The following is a 19,373-nucleotide window of genomic DNA, read 5'->3' as shown; positions in this document are numbered from 1 at the left end:
ATATGAATGACTCATAAAAACATCCTATAATAGGGAGTAAATTACCAGTGAAACTCCAACAGCAGCTCCGGTGCGTCAAACTATAAAATATTCACGATGAACATTGAAAAAAAGTATGTTGAAAAAAAAGTGTACCGTAGTAAGTTCAAAGCTATGTAATAAAGGCAACAAACAGTATGCACACACACACAAACACACACATATAGCTTCATAATCTTTAATAACTTATTTATCAGTAATAGGCACTTGAGCTGCCAAACATTTTTCTGTAAGTACATTTCAACAATAAGAACGATTTATTGTAATTCATGTAGGTCATTAATAAGCCTGACACCTATCATTTAAATAAACTGAGCAGTTGCATTAACATGAAAACCCACAACTACAACATAAAGCTGATTTATTTTTCTTTCTTTCTTTCTTTCTTTCTTTCTTTCTTTCTTTCTTTCTTTCTTTCTTTCTTTCTTTCTTTCTTTCTTTCTTTCTTTCTTTCTTTCTTTCTGTCTTTGCAAAGTAAACACAAACTGTTCCATAATGTGAACGGGAGATATACAAGTGGGTTTGAAATTCCTCCAGATTCTTTTCACACTCAGCAAAGCACAACAACACTGATGGATTAAAGTGTGGCCAGACCTAGTTTTCATTCCTACAGCTGACTCAAAAACACTGAAATTACAAAGTCAAATCACATAATTCAAATGTTTTGGATTGAAAACAAATAAAAACAGCAAACCAAAAAGGCACATAAAAACAAAGCAAAATCTGTAGCTTTCTTTTCATTTGGTGGTTGCTGAACAAAGCACAATGTACAGTTGGACTGCTTTAAATGCAGTTTTAACACACCCTTGCTCTGCTCTGCTCTGCAGTGGCAGTTTCCAGAGACAAACTGCTGCCATTCGAGCTGGAGTGCCAGTATCAACCACATGCATGGTGCCTACTTTATACTCCAGTACTTCAGGTCTGCATGGATGGCTATAGTTTCTCGTACAACACAAAGTAAGAGACTGCAGCCATGCTAACAGCTCTGTGAGCCCGAATTTAAGGCACAGCATTGTTGTGAGACAGGTGCTAATACTACTGTAACATGCTCACAATGACAACGCTAAGGTGTAGTTGCTAAGAAAGAATAATGATCACCAACTGTTTTAGTTTGGCTTGTTAAACAGCGCTAAATATATGCATACAAAACAAACCAATGTAGCCCCCAGAGTGAACATTTGACCTGATACTGGTGATCGATCTTGGAGTTTTGTAGACATTTCCTTTAAAATCACAAATGTTAATCTGTCATGGTTGTTGGTTTTTGTTACAACATCTTATTTTTTCCTCGCTTTGCTGTCCTGCAGTTCTCTTTTTCTGTTCTTTGTTTCTTTGTGCAAATTATTTGCGTCTCTTTCAGCGGTCTTGATTCACTTCACCTGTGTCTTATTGTCACTTTCCTTTTTGTGCATTTAGTCTGTGTGTTTCCTTCAGTCATTGTCATCTCGCTTTGGTTCTTTCTCTTGTCGCCATTATTTTATCATTTATTTAGGACTTCCTATCACTTAGAGTTGTCCTATTTTTAAATAAACTTGGTCCACTATCATTGAACAAAAAAGGAGAAAAAGGCCAAACAAAAAACGGAATTTCTCATTTGCAATAAAAATTATAAATTTTTTTCTTTGTAAGAGCTCTGTCTTTATGAAGGCCTGATTGGGAGTGGCAGGAGCAGCTAGCCATTGCTGCTGCACTGCACAAACATATACGCACCCAGCCATTCTTTAGTGACAATGCTGGGTGACAAGTGTGGTGGTTGTAATGGTTACGCTTCACTACAGTAAACAAACACAATGCTGACTGGCAAAAGTGCAACAGTTTTTTTGAATGTACTGTTTGGCAAGAATTGCACATGTACTTTAGCTCTCATAGCCGGGGTCGTGAGTGTTATGTGTCAATGTTCCATGAGAGAAATTGGCATAAAAGTAACCCATGTGTGAAAGACAAAAACCATTTTAAGAGATTGACAAAGCCAGTAATGTTACCTGTCACATGCTTAAAAGGACTTACAAATAAAAAATGTCTAAAATGTGTAAAAAAAAAGAAGGCCGACAGGATTCAGTAGCAGTGAGATGCTTCGGGTTCATTTTAACTCAGAGTTCAACCCTCTCTTTATTGAATGTCTCTTCACCTGTGCTCACTGTGTTTAGAGCCACCGTGTTAAATGAGAAGAAATGGCTCAAATAAATCAAACACACAGCATGTGGGCAAACTCAGTGTGCCCCTCGCCCCCACCCCAAACCCCCCCGTTATTTGAATGAGTCAATGAGTTTGTTTGTTTTTTCTCCCCTCAAGGTCCATGTTGGGGTTACTTATCATTTAAAGAAATTTTTTAGAAGTAAGCTCATCCATCTAAAGCCATTTCAAACTGTGGATTTTAAATAATGTGCAATCAACATTTTTCAGTAAATATATTCTTTTGAATACTCACTGCTGGTGATTTGCCAGCATACAAATATTCAACTATCCATAAAGTAGCAGCCTGTAATTGTACTGTTTAGTTGTATTCCTCCAAGCAGCCTTTTGGGACAGGCAGCAAAATAATGATTTCCAATCAGAGGTTTTGCTGTCTCTGTTGATTAAGTGGAACAATAACTTCTGGGTTTCAGTGCAACAAATAATAGTTGTGACTCTTCAAACTAAAAGTAATACATGCAAAAGGTTGCGCCATCAAAATCACATTTGCATCTTTGGCTACATTTTTAATCAGCTGAAACCTTTTCAGTTTGTTCTTTTTCTAAAGCAGGAAAAATTTGTCTCAGGGCTCAAACAGAAATGTTTGCATTTGTGTTCTGTTGAATCAAACATGACAAAATGTAACTATGTGGAGATCAAACTTCAGCTCAGCCTGGATTGTTATAATGCAGAAAACTATAGTGGAGTGGTGACAGGTAGGCGGCCAAGAAACACCAAGAAATAACTCTGGCTAAGCAGGACCCTCCACTTTGACAGACGTAACCGTAGCCAAGAAACAACGTTGGAAAAGGCGGTCAGGGTCCGGGGGTTGGTTGTCACAGTCCAGCCTGCCTCTCAGGAAATGTTTCCTGAGGCCTTGGGGACCAGGTGGGACACTGCTGTTACTGGGCCCTGGTGCTTGTGGGCTAGATGTAGAACCTGGAAGAAGAAGTTCACGGACAAGAGAAGAAATGATAAGGCTTGTGGTTCCACTTAGTACCATTTACTATGATAACGCTGATGATATCTGTAAAGTGAAATCAGAGATTACCTGTTCACCAGGGAAACAAGATCACACTTTCAGCATGATGAGGTAACTGTCCATAATATTGCATGGCTACTGGCTGTCAACAAGAATGACCAAAATGCACGATCATTTAGACAATCTTTATTTAAGCATCAGTTTTCTAAGTGATCCAATTTAGGGTCATGAGGGTGCTGGAGCCTACAAAGAGCAAGATGCCCAGGACAGATCACCAGTCTTTAGAATCACCCATTAACCCAGCATTCATGCCAGATTACCCGACATGGGAGGGAGAACATTCAAACTTTACACAGAAGTGGAGTTTTTTTGTTGGATATTGCAAATTCATGTGTTTTCTTTGCTATTTATGTGACACAGCATGTGAAAAGCCAACCAAAGACATGTTTGTTATCCTAACTTCAAATTTTATTTGTTACATACACAATTCGCAGTACAACATGCAGTGAAATGCTTGTCCAAGCAGACAGGCTGCAGGCGAGGCCACGCCATCTCAGGTCTACCCAGTTGCTGTAGAGATCGTTGTGTGTTAACGCAGTGTGCCAAACTGGCAACAACTTCACTGTCCACAATCACTCTCACAGCTATGTCAGAAAAATATGGCTAACTGAACACTTGATGACGCATAAACTGCAAATAAACAGCACATTATTTTGTCTCAGATATTCCCCTGCTCAGCACAGGCACAGGAGTAACCTGTTGAGTCAGCCAGACAACTTTAACACTATGTGAGTTGTGATCAGTGGACTGTTTCTTGATAACCCAGTGGCATTTGTAATTAGAAGTTTGATCATTTACAAATGTGTTACAAGTTACTATTTATCTCTTTGCACTGTTACTAAACCACAGTAATTCAAAGAGTTTACATAGTGTGACATCTTCAAGTTACAAATTTACAGAAAATAAAGAAAGAAATCTGTTTTCACATGACTTAAAAAAATTAATACATTGTGGACTTCAACCTTGGCTAATGATAAATTACCAGAGAGTATTGGGAACATCTTAATCCCCCATCTCACCCCTTAATGTTAATCTTGTTTGAAACGTTAAGCCTTAAATTGAGCTTTCCGACTGAGTTAGGTTATACGGCCTCTACAGATATCACTATAAAATGCAAATATTTCTTTTTCTGACTGCAATGCCACCTGTGTAAAGTGAGCGGACGGACAGAGTTTCTGATATACGTTTTGAATGCCCTGCACACCCACACCAGTGCTGTCAATTACTCTGGCAGACTGGACCTCCATTCAAGTGGAAGATTGGAATTACACGATGTCCCCAAACTTCATCGACCAATTATAATGACAGCAGTGTCTAACAGGTGCAACAAACCCCACAGCGGGGTGAATGAAAGAGCAGGTTGTAGATGTGTGTGAAGACCTGTGCAGAAATCTAATGAGGCAACTCGAGTGAAAACAACATTAAAGATATTTAATAATTTATATGCATGAGCAAAGCCGAACGGCACAGGAGACAGGGGTTACACACTTTGTGCACTTCGCGTCTGCTTGTGGAATTAAAGCTTTGTTTGGAGCAAATTATTAGAATGACAACATGTCTCTTTCTTAAATTCAGAACTCCATCCCCATTGTTCTTTGTTCAGATTCAGTTTCTGACCTGAGACAGGTAGCTTTAATATCTGAACACGCACACATCTAAATCTTCAAAGGGACTGCTATAATGCACACAAAAAGTTCAAACTAAGAATCTTAGACCTGCCAAATCAACAACAGGGTTGAAACAACGATGAACATATCAACTCATTTTGAGTAGAACAAAACAAAAGACATTAAAAACTATGAAATAACACATAGGAAACAAAGTTTTTAAGAAAAAGTGTGACATATTTTAAACAAAAACAGTCCATAAGTGCATGCACATTAGTTAATCTGGAAAATTTCAGGAAACTAAAAGTGTCACGGTCCTGAGTCTGTGGACTCAGTGTTTTTCTGTTTGTATTAGTTATCTTTGTTTTCATGATGTGTTTTGATTCTCTTGGGTTTGATTTCTGTCACTGTATCCCCTAGTTTAGTCCACGTCTGTTCAGTTTCCTGTTTTACTTTGAAAGTCTGTGTACTATGTCAATGTGTTGAGTTTTGCCTCCCCTTGTCTTGTCATGTCTGATGAGTCCCAGCTGTGCTCTCCTCCTGTTTCACATTCCCTAATCACCTCAGTATGTATTTAAGCCCTGTGTTTTTCCCTGCCAGTTGTTGCGTCCTCCACGTTTGTTGTGTGTGTATCCATGGTCGTCTTCCTTCAGCATCTCCTGTCTAGTTAGTTTAAGTTGTTGTTTATGTATCGTCCAAAGGTGACTCTCCAGCAAATAAAGCCGTCGTTTAAGTTAATGTTTTGTCTCCGAGTCCTGCACGTGGGTCCAGCCACTGACAGTCACACAACTCATCGTGACAAAAAGCACAGATGCAAAACTATCAAGAAGTAGAAAAGAAGTGCTAAGACCAAGGAAGACAGGAAAGAGATATTAGATTAGTGAAAACCTGATACCTGCATGTGTATTTTCCACCCTGAAGCATGGAGGAGTGTGATTCGTGTGATTATGGATATCTGGTTTAAGCAGCATATTTTAATTCACAGCAGACACTGATTAACATCTCTCCAAACTTGGAAGCAGAATGATGCCAATTTTTTTTCAATATATTGTTTGGTCAGAAGATTTTTTGCATATTTCCTGAATATGAAGGGAAGGCTTGAAGCTGAACAAATACATTTATAATAACAACACCAGCTACATGAGCTGGAGTCATCACAAAAACATGCAAGTCTAATAAAGCATGTGAACAGAAGAAAAAACTAACTTGACTTAACTTAACTTCTGTCTTGGCGATAAAGTCTGTTATTCACTCTATTTTCAGTTTGTTTTTATGTCTAATAAATAGTGGGATGAACATGTAGGTCATAAGATAAGATAAGATAAGATAACCTTTATTAGTCCCACACGTGGGAAATTTGTTTTGTCACAGCAGGTCATATTATTATTGTCATTATTAATTAACTGTCTGTTTTCTGGTCCTGCATGCATAACAAAAATGGATTTACCAGAACCTCTCTTAAGGACAGCACAAGCTCTCCAAAAACAATTGCTGAAGACAGGAGTGAGAGTGACCGTGGTAAAGCTGTGAGTCATAAAATCAAAACAATGTGCACAGTGAGACTTAAAAGACTTAAAAATTATACTGTGGCCATTTCTCAAACAGCCCACATGAATGAAAAAAAATAAGCACTAACTTATCTTTCAAAATATCCACCCAAACCCTCCCAGAGTCGTCCAGTCACAGCTCCACAATTGTGAGGCACAACATGGAAACCATTTTACTGACACTTAAAATCATTTGGAAAGAAATCCAGACAGAAAACTTCTAATTGCCCAAACACAAACTTGAGCCAAATCAAAACTGAATTGGAGATAGCGGTTACAAAACACCTGCTCTAAAACATTTCAAACACAGCTCCACCAAATGTAATTTTCTGCAAACATTTTTTATCTAGTACAAGGCTGCCTCCTCACTCAGCAACAAAGTTCGGCTGTCTTGTCAAAGAAGGTTTTCCAGTTTTTTTTGAAAGGAAATCATATCAGGTTCTTTTAGCATTCCTAAATGCCGTGTTCTTGGTTTTTCATTCAAAATACTTCTTTGGAGTAGCACACTGTAAAGGTCACAAATTTGAGATAAAACTTTTGAAAATTCAACTGTAACATCCACCCACACTCTGTGGCTGATGCATTCTACAGTTTAATGCTTCAGTAATTAAGAAAAAAAGCAAAATGTTTTGTTTCCAGATCAAGAAACGATCCAAAGCAAAGCATCTCTCATTGGTTGTGTAGTAATAACTTTTGTGCTTATGAATATATTCATCAGAAGTCTTTTGGGATTTTTTCTTGCTCATCAAGTACATTAATAATGTCTATAATAAAACAAAAAGACTGGCCATAAACCAAGGCAAGGCAAGAAATTAGCATTATTTTAATAATAAATAGAGAAGATACCAATTGACGTATTTCAGAACCTTTGGCTCTGACTTTGTCAGAGGCCCAGTTCTACTTAACTCTGTGTATTTTATTGATATGTTAGCAGAAAGTTTAACTCTGTACCTGGTGCTCGCAGCGGCAGTCCATTGTCCAGACCTCTGGGTTTGGTGGTGATGAACAGATAGCAGAGGACACACAGAGTGATGATGAAGGCGAGAAGAACCACAGCTGCTATTGAGAGACCCATGAGGGCTCCGAGACTAGAAGACACAGAACAAAGACACACCAGAAAAACACTTCCTGGTTACTGTAGCTCAGAGAGGTAACAATATTGCTGATGGCTAGAAATGTACAGGATGAACAACATCAGGCTGTCAATTTTGGCTCATCCATGGTTACCCAGTTCACACAAACTACCAGACTACTTATTTTGTTGGCCAGTCCTGGTTACAAATTTTGCCATTGTGCTCATATGAGAGGAAAGTTAAACAAAATGCAAACTCTTAAACTAATGTCGCTTGGCACACTGAGTAAGCTGAGATGTAGAGGAGGACAAGGATCATTTACTAGGAGCTCCCCTACAACAAAGTACAAATCATTAATTTCTTTAAGAGATCAATATGGAGGCTAATGTGATGGGGAAATGTCTGCTTGTCTGGTATGTGTACACCTTATCAAGAGTCACTGCTTGAAATTTAGCACTGTCTGTTCTTTTTTATATTTTCTTCTTTGTTCCAATTGTGCATTATTGATAGAGAGTTAAGAAAAATAAGTAATCATTTTGGGTACACCTTCACAATCATCCCTGCTTCTTTTCATCGCATTTTGAACACCTGCTATTTTACTTTCGCACAAATATGGATACAGGCGTTTTGCTTTAAGCACCTGGATGGAGTCTCATGTAGGTCAGAAATTTGAGTTTGGACCACTGCAGACTCCTCAGCCTCATTTTCAGCTCATTCAGTTCTCATACCAACCTGGCAGCAGATCATTATTAGGCACTGATGCTACGTATGCTACGGTTTTGTTAAGTGTCAAACTGTGGGTTCAGAATTTGGCAGTTTTGAATATTTGCAAATTGTTTTAAAAATGTATGTAATTATGAATGCAGAAAAGAATTGTTAGATTTAAATCCACAATACAAAACTATCTGGAAAGCATATGGTTGATTCTGTTCATCTGAATGTAATGTTTTCAACAGTACAGTTTGGACTGTTTATAAGATTGGGGAAACCTGCAGTCAGCTGAGACTGAAGAAGTCACTTGGATGTTTCTCCCATTGAAAACGTTACATTACTACCTGGATGATTGAGCATGCATCAAAATATCTGGAGAGCATCTAACTGCTAATGGCTTGTTTTTCAGTGTGACAATGTTCCCAAACAATTGCCAATGCCATAGAAACATACCTGAATAGAATAGTGTTTGTTGGGCAGCTTAGATAATGTCACTTCAGAAAAGAATATCGCCCATATGGTTTTCACTGCCCTATGCATAGCCAAGAAAACTGTCCTCATGAACTGGAAAAATAAAAATAATCTTAATTCTAACCAATATAGAAATTATCTATTAGATTACATTAGTCTTGATACAGCCTCTGCCACCACATCAGATCAATTGCTCTGGGCTCCTTTGATCAGCTCCATCACCTAGTGGGGGTGGGGGGTCATAGTTTGGTCCTGCCTTCACTGTTGTGATTGGTGTGGGGGTAGGGACAGGCTTAGGGTGTCGGGGGGTTCCCCGGAGGCATCTTTCTTGGGGGGCTCAACCCGGGGTAGCGGTCATGTCCAATTAGGGGCTCTGTTGGCTCTCAGGTGACGGTTTCCTCGTGGCTGCGTGCAGCGGGGCTAGGGGAGGGTCTGTGCTGACGGACGTGGGTTACTGACCTGGTAGCCTGGCTGCCCCTGGGTGGGTCCGGGATGGGCGTGAGGTTCTGGGGGCGCTCCGTCTCTGGGCTGGGGCCCTGGCCGGGCCTCGGGGGCTTGGGTCCTGGTTGGTGTGTTGCCGGGGTTGTGGGCAGGTGGGTGCATGGGGGCCCAGCCCTGGCGCAGGGTGCCGCCGGTGTGTCGAGCCACCTGAGGGGCTCTTCAACTGGTGAGGGAGGTTGTCACATCTTGCAGGAGCTTTCCTCTCCTCAGGAGCTCTCTCTGCAGGAGGGGGAGATACAGGAGAGGTGGAGGAAGATCTCAGCCTGGGTGTTTATTGTCTTATGTAGTCTGGAAGATGAGTGGATGGTGGGGTGGGTGCAGTTTTCTCTGTGGTGGGATTGGGTGGACTGTCCCGGGCTCTGTGGGGCCGGGAGGCGCTGCTGCACTGGGCCCCGGTCTGGATGGGCCTGGGCCCCCTTTCCCTGGCGGGTCGCGGAGTATGGGAGTGCCTACTGGGGTCAGCGGGGGAGCTGGCCCCAGGGAGGGGTCACTTGCCCCTCCCTTCCTTCCCTCCCCATCTCCATCTGCCTCCCTCTTCCCGCTCCACCAGAACCACCCACACATGCAGGACCTTGGAGTAGGGGTATGTCACCAGGGTGCAGAGGAGGCTACCCCCCCCCCCGTCCCCTTCTGGCTGCCTCTGCCTCAATTTTATCCCACAACTTAGACATTCACATTACTCACACTCTCATTACGCATACATATAGGATCTTGGGGGTGGGCACGATACACGGATTCCAAAAGACCATCAGGGTGTACAACCTCACCCCTGGCGTCGTTGCCCACCTCTCAATGTTAAATACACGTAGACATTGAGGGCTATCAGGAGGGACTATGCGCTTACCTGTAACACCACCTGGGTCTGGGTGCAGTTCCCCCCTCCAGGGGCAAGGGTACCTAGACCCGGTTCGTAGAGTAAGCTTGGGGAGTGTGATCGTGTGTACAGCGTCTCTTTATGTCTGTCTCCACGTTGGTTGAGTGTGGAGTAAGTGCATATGAGAGCATGAGGGTGGGAATGGATGTTTGTATCTGTGTGTGTCTGTATGTCTGTGTCTATATGTCAGGTTGGGTGTCAGGCGCCACCTCTCTGGGGACATCTCAGGCCCTCCAAGGTTTGGAGGCCTATCTCCCCCCACCACCACTTCCCCTGCCAGTGGCGGACCCCCTCAGACATCGGTGCGTTGGTGGTTCTTTGTGTCCGGGGATGGGCGTCCAGGTACACACCGGCTCACTCCTTGGCGGCCGCTTATCGGGGCCTGGAGCCTGGGGCTCGCTCGGGCCACTTCGGAGGTGGGGTGCCCCCGGCCACTCGGCTTGGGGCTCGGTCACTCAGGCGCGGCTGGCTGCCGGCGGAGCTCACGGGCGCGTAACTGCAACTCCCCCTGGCTTCTGCTCCGCGGCTGCTGAGTGAGCCCTCATCTGGGACTCTCCTCAGATCTTTCTGGGACAGTGGCGCGGCTGCCCCTCTGTTGGTCTTCCTTGGTCTCTTGTGTTCTGGGGGCCTCTGGATGTCTGGAGTTTTGATCTCCTCCATACCTGCTTCATGCCCTGGAGGACGGGGCTGTGGCCCCCCCACACCCTCTAGCAGATCATTACATGAAGGAACCTTTTAAAAAAACAAAAAACAAGCGCGTCCACACGGGTGATCACACCCACAAACTACACCCTTTTTGGCTCCTACCTCAAAGCACACTGTGTTCTGTTGATCTTATGTGCTGCACAATAATGTTTAATATTTAGTATTTACTGTCATATTCCCATATATCATTGTGATGTTGTTTATTCTATTACTCTTGTTCTCTTCTGCTTATTTTCTTTTTTCTTTCTCAACAGGTGATCCAGGTGATTGATATATGCATTTTTTATTTCTTTTTTTTTTTCCTGCTCATTCTGTTGGTTTTTGTCTTTTGCCCTTCTCCCCCGTCCCTCTTCTCAGCTGTTTCTCTTTCCCTCTTTCTTTCTCCCCTTCTTTCCCCCAGTCAAGTCTGTCCCGTATTCAGCAAGTGAAAATAAAATAAACAATAAAAGGTGAATCAAATGGACCATTACGGCAAGGCTGGGATGGTCAATTTGGTAAAGTACAGTGGGGCAAAAAAGTATTTAGTCAGCCACCGATTGTGCAAGTTCCCCCACCTAAAATGATGACAGAGGTCAGTAATTTGCACCAGAGGTACACTTCAACTGTGAGAGACAGACTGTGAAAAAAAAAATCCATGAATCCACATGGTAGGATTTGTAAAGAATTTATTCATAAATCAGGGTGGAAAATAAGTATTTGGTCAATAACAAAAATACAACTCAATACTTTGTAACATAACCTTTGTTGGCAATAACAGAGGTCAAACGTTTACTATAGGTCTTTACCAGGTTTGCACACACAGTAGCTGGTATTTTGGCCCATTCCTCCATGCAGATCTTCTCGAGAGCAGTGATGTTTTGGGCTGTCGCCGAGCAACACGGACTTTCAACTCCCGCCACAGATTTTCTATGGGGTTGAGGTCTGGAGACTGGCTAGGCCACTCCAGGACTTTCAAATGCTTCTTACGGAGCCACTCCTTTGTTGCCCGGGCGGTGTGTTTTGGATCATTGTCATGTTGGAAGACCCAGCCTCGTTTCATCTTCAAAGTTCTCACTGATGGAAGGAGGTTTTGGCTCAAAATCTCACGATACATGGCCCCATTCATTCTGTCCTTAACACGGATCAGTCGTCCTGTCCCCTTGGCAGAAAAACAGCCCCATAGCATGATGTTTCCACCCCCATGCTTCACAGTAGGTATGGTGTTCTTGGGATGCAACTCAGTATTCTTCTTCCTCCAAACACGACGAGTTGAGTTTATACCAAAAAGTTCTACTTTGGTTTCATCTGACCACATGACATTCTCCCAATCCTCTGCTGTATCATCCATGTGCTCTCTGGCAAACTTCAGACGGGCCTGGACATGCACTGGCTTCAGCAGCGGAACACGTCTGGCACTGCGGGATTTGATTCCCTGCCGTTGTAGTGTGTTACTGATGGTGACCTTTGTTACTTTGGTCCCAGCTCTCTGCAGGTCATTCACCAGGTCCCCCCGTGTGGTTCTGGGATCTTTGCTCACCGTTCTCATGGTCATTTTGACCCCACGGGATGAGATCTTGCGTGGAGCCCCAGATCGAGGGAGATTATCAGTGGTCTTGTATGTCTTCCATTTTCTGATGATTGCTCCCACAGTTGATTTTTTCACACCAAGCTGCTTGCCTATTGTAGATTCACTCTTCCCAGTCTGGTGCAGGTCTACAATACTTTTCCTGGTGTCCTTCGAAAGCTCTTTGGTCTTGGCCATGGCGGAGTTTGGAGTCTGACTGTTTGAGGCTGTGGACAGGTGTCTTTTATACAGATGATGAGTTCAAACAGGTGCCATTCATACAAGTAACGAGTGGGGGACAGAAAACCTTCTTACAGAAGACGTTACAGGTCTGTGAGAGCCAGAGATCTTCCTTGTTTGAGGTGACCAAATACTTATTTTCCACCCTGATTTACGTATAAATTCTTTACAAATCCTACCATGTGGATTCATGGATTTTTTTTTCACATTCTGTCTCTCACAGTTGAAGTGTACCTCTGGTGCAAATTACTGACCTCTGTCATCATTTTAAGTGGGGGAACTTGCACAATCGGTGGCTGACTAAATACTTTTTTGCCCCACTGTAAATCTGTTGGGCATCTTTCTTTGCCTTTAGACAACAATTCTGATGGCAAAAGAGCCAAACGGGACAGGCAAAAAAAAAGAAAAAAAAGAAAAGAAAAACCAATAATAGCCTCCCCATGTCATGACTGAGGGTCTAAGACCCTGAGTTTTACATTTTTAGACTTCTTATCTTGCACTCCAGTGGACTTCAGGTAGCATGAATGAATCATTTGGCTTCAATGCTATGGTTCATAACTCTTACACTACTGACATATCCCATAATTTTTTTCAATGCTCCTTAAGTAAATCAATGTTGTCCCTTTTGTCTTTTCTATTTGTGCTCTACTTCCAGTAGTACAGGATGTTTTTCTTTTCCTTCTTCTTAATGCATTCTGTTAAGGACTTATTGAACCTATTATTAAACCTATTGCATTAAACCTATGAGACACAAGCAGAGTGAAAAAAGGACTAATTCTGAGAAACAGCAAATGCAATAAAATTCACTAATTCAGAATACATGTAGCCTCTGCTTATGCACGCTATAAAGCAGTGACTCTGAATCTCAAACTTAACCTCACAGCACTGTTAATATCAGTACCATGGTTAATAATAATGGATTGGATTTCTATAGCAGTTTTTAAGGCACCCAAAGCACTTTACAATGCCACTATTCATTCACTCTCACACACTGGTGGAGGCGAGCTACAGTTGTAGCCACAGCTGCCCTGGGGCAGACTGACAGAAGTGAGGCTGCCATATTGCGCCTCACACCAGTAGGCGGTAGGGTAAAGTGTCTTGCCCAAGAACACAACGACCAGGACACAGAGCCCAGGGATCCAACCGGCGACCTTCCGGTTAAGGATGCGCGTCCCAACCCCCTGAGCCACGGTCGCCCCTGGTTAAAACCAGTTATGAGGTTACTGAGGTCTGGACCTCACAATTAAAGTTTCTGCAGTAAAAACTGCCGTGAGGCGTTGACTTTGATGGAAAATATGACCTTATAGCTCATGAAAATCAGAAATACAATGTCTTAAATTATGAGAATAATTCCTTAAGATCATAAGACCAAAATGTCCAACATCAGAAATGTATATGCATTTATACAGGCAATACTTCGCTTGGGCTTCTTTTTCACAAATTATTTGTGGCAGTTCTGAGGTGTTACTGAACCTCAGGTTAAATTGATAAGGTACCAGCCTTCAGCTCGTCTACATTTATGAGTCAGGTGTTTTTCATCTTCCTTTTAACAATACCCCACAGAGAATCTGTCACGGCTGCACAGCAGTCGTGTGGTGAATTGAGAAAAGGATCCAAGATGCAGGTACCGGCTGGGGTGCGAGTGAAAATTTATTTGCAGAGGTGATAAAGTGACAAAACAGGAAGAGCAGAGCGGGGAGTAAACAAACCTAAACTGGGAAAACTAAAGAACAAAACTTAAACCAGACACTCACGGGAGGAGGAGCGAAATGCACAAAGAGAGACGCAGAATGAATACCAGGTAACAGAATAATGCAGACTGACATGGCGTTAAACAGACAACGCGACAGAGAGCACAGGAAAACACAGGGCTTAAATACACGGGGAGTAATCAGGGAATGGGCCACAGGAGGGAGACACAGCTGGGAGCAATTAGGCTAACGAGACAGGGGAGAGGTAAAACTGAACACACTGACATGAGACATGAACTTTCAGAATAAAACAGGAAACTAACAGACACAGAGAACCAGACCGGACACTGAACTTGACAGGCAGACTCATGAGCAGACACAATAACACCATGGACAGACAGAGGGAACACAGAGAAGTGGAAGCAGGCAGGCAAAGAACAGAAACCTAACAAATGGCAAAATCACAACAGAATACACACTCTGAATGAACAAAAGCATAAGGAACACAAAACACTGAGTCCTCAGACTCAGGACCATGACAGAATCGAAAGGGTTCAGGTCCTGCTACTTGGCTGGCCATGCACAAGCACAGTAATAACATGGTCAGCAATGGCTGGAAATGTCACACTGGACTTCAAACAGCTTAGATTCAGTGCCTTTTCCTCCAGACTCTAGGATTTCCAAATTTAATCAGCCTGCCCAAATTCTTGAATAGATTTTTCTTGACAATTCTCAAGGCTGCGGCCTTTCCTGTAGCTTTTGTACATTTTCCTACCAACGTTCCATTAATGTGTTTCAATACAGCACTCCACAAACAGCTAGCCTTTTCAGCAATGACCTTCTGTGGCTTACCCCCCGCCCCCACCCCTGTAGAGCGTGTCAGTGAGCATTAAATAATTAACTGAAAGATTCTAATGTTTACCTCTGCCGATCCATAGAAGCCTCACCCACCTTTTGTCCAAACTGTCTGTTTATTAGTAGCAGCCAGTCAGAGTAAGGCCTTAAAGGGGGGAGGAGCTAAAATGGCTCATTGCAGACAAACGTCGAACGGAAAGGCAGCATCAAACCCAAGAGTGCAAGAAGGAAAATGTGGAGTTGAAAATTAGCATCATATGTCCCCTTTAAGTTTGTTTTTATTTATGTTAGTTAATGGCGTAGCAGGAACTCACAAAATGTGTGGGATTGCACGTGTTGCCCACCCACCAGGCTCTAGCAGCAAATCACCACTGGAAGGTGGCAGTGACATTTTATTTAATATTTGGGAGATGCATTTTCCATGTTAATGTAAAATGTATTAATGCAAAATCCACATGTTAAACCCGGTTTTGATGCAGAGTCAAATAGAAATAATAATTTTTTTTAAAAAAGAGCTGCCTCTAACGCAAGGATGTCAAACTCTTTTTGCACAGTGGCCCACATACAGCTCACTTTGATCTTAGGTGGGCTGGACTTAAGATCAAAGGGAAACTCCCCTTTCTCTCGGTGTACGGAGGTTTAACTGCACTTTAATCTCTGAGACATCGCAATATAAGAAAAAGAAGTCAACAGAAGTGCGGTGTCAACTGTATGATAAAGAAATGCTGTTTTAGTTGATAAAATTAATCTGTCTGTGCAACTCTTTGGGCTTCAACTGAAATCAATGTGTAGAGAAAAGGTTCTGGTAGTTCATTTATTGAAGCAAATGATTTATGTAAATATTTATATATTTTATTTATTTATTTGTTTCAATTTGAATACACTGTAAACAATGTCTATTGTTTTTTGTTAATTGTTAATCTATTACTTTATTACTGTTGGTGTGTATAAATGGAAAGTGTTTGTCAGCAGAACAAGCTGTAAAATTTATGAAAATATTGTTAAAAATGTATGCCCTCCTTCACGTTTTCCAAAGATGTCCAGCGGGCATCTTGCCCAGGCTTTTTCTGGCCCCCAGGCCTTTACGTTTGACACCTCTTCTCAAAACTTTTCTTTTTCAACTGAAACACGTCTTTAAAAAACACCTTTGGATGTGCCCCTCGAAACCTGAAAAGGTGCCTCTCAGTTGGAAACACTGTTTATGCAGAACATTTATAGTTAATTAACACATTACATAATTAATTGCAGCATCATGAAAATGCCAGTATATGTATATATGCAGTGTATGCAGGCAGAATGTGAGAACTGATGAAAACCACCATCTTTCCTAATTAACATTTTACTTTACTGTCTGAGAATCCAGAGTATAGAATGTACTTGAAGTAAAAAATAAAAATAAAAAAAATCACAGAATAGAAGCCTGATTATTATTCTCTGTTCTCTCCCCCACACTAAAGACTACAAGAACATTTACTACATTCTCATATGAAGGAACAAGATGTCCTAAACATTCGATTTTTGCACCTGAGCAGCAGAGTATGCGAGTTATGCTCTCTGTTTCCTGCATGATGATATGAATGCATACTCTGTGGCTTAAAAGTGTTAAAGCACCAGTGTTTCACTGAAATTCTTATTACATATAATGACATATAATGATGCAGAGTAGCCATATGGTGTCCGCTGTTGGCTAGTTTCACTGACCTTAACTCCCACAGACATGAAAGCATGGATAGATTTTACACATACACAGCTACTGAGATTTTTGTGCGGAACAGGTGATGTTGCACTCTCTTTTGATGATGTTCTTTTCCAAGGTTTAGGTATGTGAATCTCCCCACTGTTGAACAATGGAGGATAATGTAATATTTTACTGTCAAATATTTTAAAAAAGGAAATAGAAAAATAATGGGCTATGAAATATGTTACATTAATTTTGAGAACAAAATAAGAACATAATCACAAATCTTAAATACCCAAAATAGGAAAACTGAAACATGACAATATGGCCCCTCTACATCCCTACTGGCATTGCAAGAGTGTCTAGGTGCTTGGGCTTAATTGACAATTGTCCACAACTTGAATTGCCTATGGCAACTTAATATGGCCACCATGCCATGCCAGTCATGCTCTCTTGGTTGCAGTTGACACAAAGCCCCTGTTTTCCTCCGGGGTCAGCATCCATTTTATGTTGTGGCTTATGAGTCATAACACAAATTGCAGAAATGATCCAATTATGTATAATAACCCTGGGGGCAAATTTTGGTTTAACCATATCTCTTGAACATCAAGCATAGAGGGGCCCCTGAGCACAAAAAACAAAACAAACAAACAAACAAACTCAACAGTTCTAATTTACTGTTTTAGAAGTTACATCAGATTTGAACATTTACACTTTTTTTTCTTATATTTTTATTTCCGTGTTTCTGATTTCAGTTTCAATTTATTTACTTTAAATGATTAATTACAGTATGCGCGTGCATGCCTGAGAGCAGCGCATAAGTCATTAATTTATCTTCCATCATTTGCTTGCTTGTTTGTGGTACACCTTCATAATTTCCTCTGCACCGTATTGCAGTTAAAACTTCAGATTCATTGAAATTCGTCTCTGCGCTATTAAATTGTTCTAAAGGTTACCCGTGTTCTCTGTCTCAAAACTCCCTCTAGTCTATAGTCTCTCATTATAACAGCCAATTACCATGATTGGAGTTAAACAGACACGAGACGCAAAATGTCATCAGCAAGTTGGCTCTTAAATACAAAGCACTAATAGGAACACTAAATGATTCTGCGCTTTACAACCCATCCACGCGTTTACCTTATATTTCCCTCTGCTGTTCTGTTTAATCCAAGAGATGCCAGAAAACTGGCATCGCATGCTTCCTGCTCTCACTGCGCTCTGGAGATTGCCTGATACATGTTGATTTACATCAATGTCATGTACCATCTATAAATCGGAAAATTCTATGAAACACTCATCAGTGATTTAAGAGTTTACATGCTCTTACCTCAGCCACCACATGTATCCATATTCGTAAGGGAAAAAGCTGTTGGGGTCAGCGCAGCAGTACTTCAAGTCACTGAACCCGCAGCAGTAGAGTGCCGTGGTGTCACCGTCCGCTTTCGGACACGTGAAGTTCTCCACGAGCACGTTTTCTTCGGTGTAGTAACTCTCGCAGTCCGAACTCATGTCAGACGTAAACTGCGCGCACTCGGAGAGCCAGATGCGCGGTGATTAAAACCCGGTTTCATTCCGTCCATTTCCCACTGCCGCAACTTCTCATCACCGTCAAACAGTGTGATCCAGAAGCTGTACCGCACTCACACTCCCTCTCTATCTCCCCCACCCTGTCGTCATGGTACACAGTACATTCGTATAATCCGATCCCCGATATCTTTAACTAATCTATGTTAATGATCAACTACATTACCTAAATGATACATTTGGATAGATTTACCTAATTAAGTTGCAGTATGCATTCAGGAAGCAGGCAGCTGTTGACCACATATAAAGACAATTCAAAGCTGAGGGCTCTGCCCTCATGGCACAGGTGACAATCAAGTGCGCCAAGCACGTGCCAGATGCATGTCTCTTGTCATCTTGCGACCATAAGCACAGTGGTGGGCTAGGTGAATTGGAAACAATGCATTAATGTGGCAATCATGACCAATCTCCTTCTTACGGCTTTCCTGGTCTGGAAATGCCGTGTGAAAGCGTTTTACATCAAATTAAATCTATCGTTTAATCATTTTAACATGAAAGTAAAGCACGATAGCGCTACGATACCAAAACTCTTCTGTAAAAGTGCTAAAGAGACCAAGGTCACAGGGGCGCCTCCAGAATTTTGTTTATAGGCGTGCAGATATGGGGGCCCCTACAAATATTATGGTGGTTTAATAAAAATGGAATTTCCAGTTTTATTATGCTGCTGTCAAATATAGGTTACTTGAAAAATGTGGAAAAAAAGAGAAAAATAAAATAATTATCCATCTAGTTTATTTCCTGCTATTAAAATTGATATCATTATAAAAGTCACCTTTAATAATGCAAAATTGTATCGAACATTTAATATTTTAAAACTGAAGTGCTGACTTGTGTGTTACCCAGCTGGAAGCAGCCATTATGAGCTGGTAAACTGTGGTCATAATAGGATGCACATGGTTACAACAACACTGAGACTGTGCCCTTCAAACCATGATTAATTGCAATTAAGGGACGTCAAAGTGTGCAGAAAAAAAAAATTCCCCACATCACAATCAGCGGCCTGGATTGTTGACCCCGGGCGGGTCCATGGATTGATGCTG

At 41.7% G+C, this 19,373-nt stretch overlaps 1 protein-coding gene across 2 annotated transcripts; it reads right to left on the bottom strand.

The window, feature by feature from the left end:
- Positions 1–203: 203 nt before the first annotated feature.
- On the bottom strand, positions 204–18,741 carry LOC309700513 (protein shisa-like-2A). 2 transcript variants are annotated; one of them, XM_082524088.1, is made up of 3 exons: positions 18,527–18,741; positions 7,359–7,495; positions 204–3,150 (listed from the first exon to the last, which is right to left on the bottom strand). In XM_082524088.1, the coding sequence occupies exons 1-3, from the start codon at positions 18,610–18,612 to the stop codon at positions 2,963–2,965; spliced, it is 411 nt and encodes a 136-aa protein (XP_082380214.1). In that variant the 5' UTR covers positions 18,613–18,741; the 3' UTR covers positions 204–2,962. The 2 variants fall into 2 exon arrangements, with proteins under 2 accessions (XP_082380214.1, XP_082380213.1); XM_082524087.1 differs by having other exon boundaries at positions 18,077–18,618.
- Positions 18,742–19,373: the final 632 nt, after the last annotated feature.

This window comes from Aulonocara stuartgranti (assembly GCF_965226115.1).
Source record: "Aulonocara stuartgranti genome assembly, chromosome: 23".
Lineage (NCBI taxonomy): Eukaryota > Metazoa > Chordata > Actinopteri > Cichliformes > Cichlidae > Aulonocara > Aulonocara stuartgranti.
Note: the sequence above shows the minus strand (reverse complement) of the source record. Positions and strands in the feature narration are given on the sequence as shown.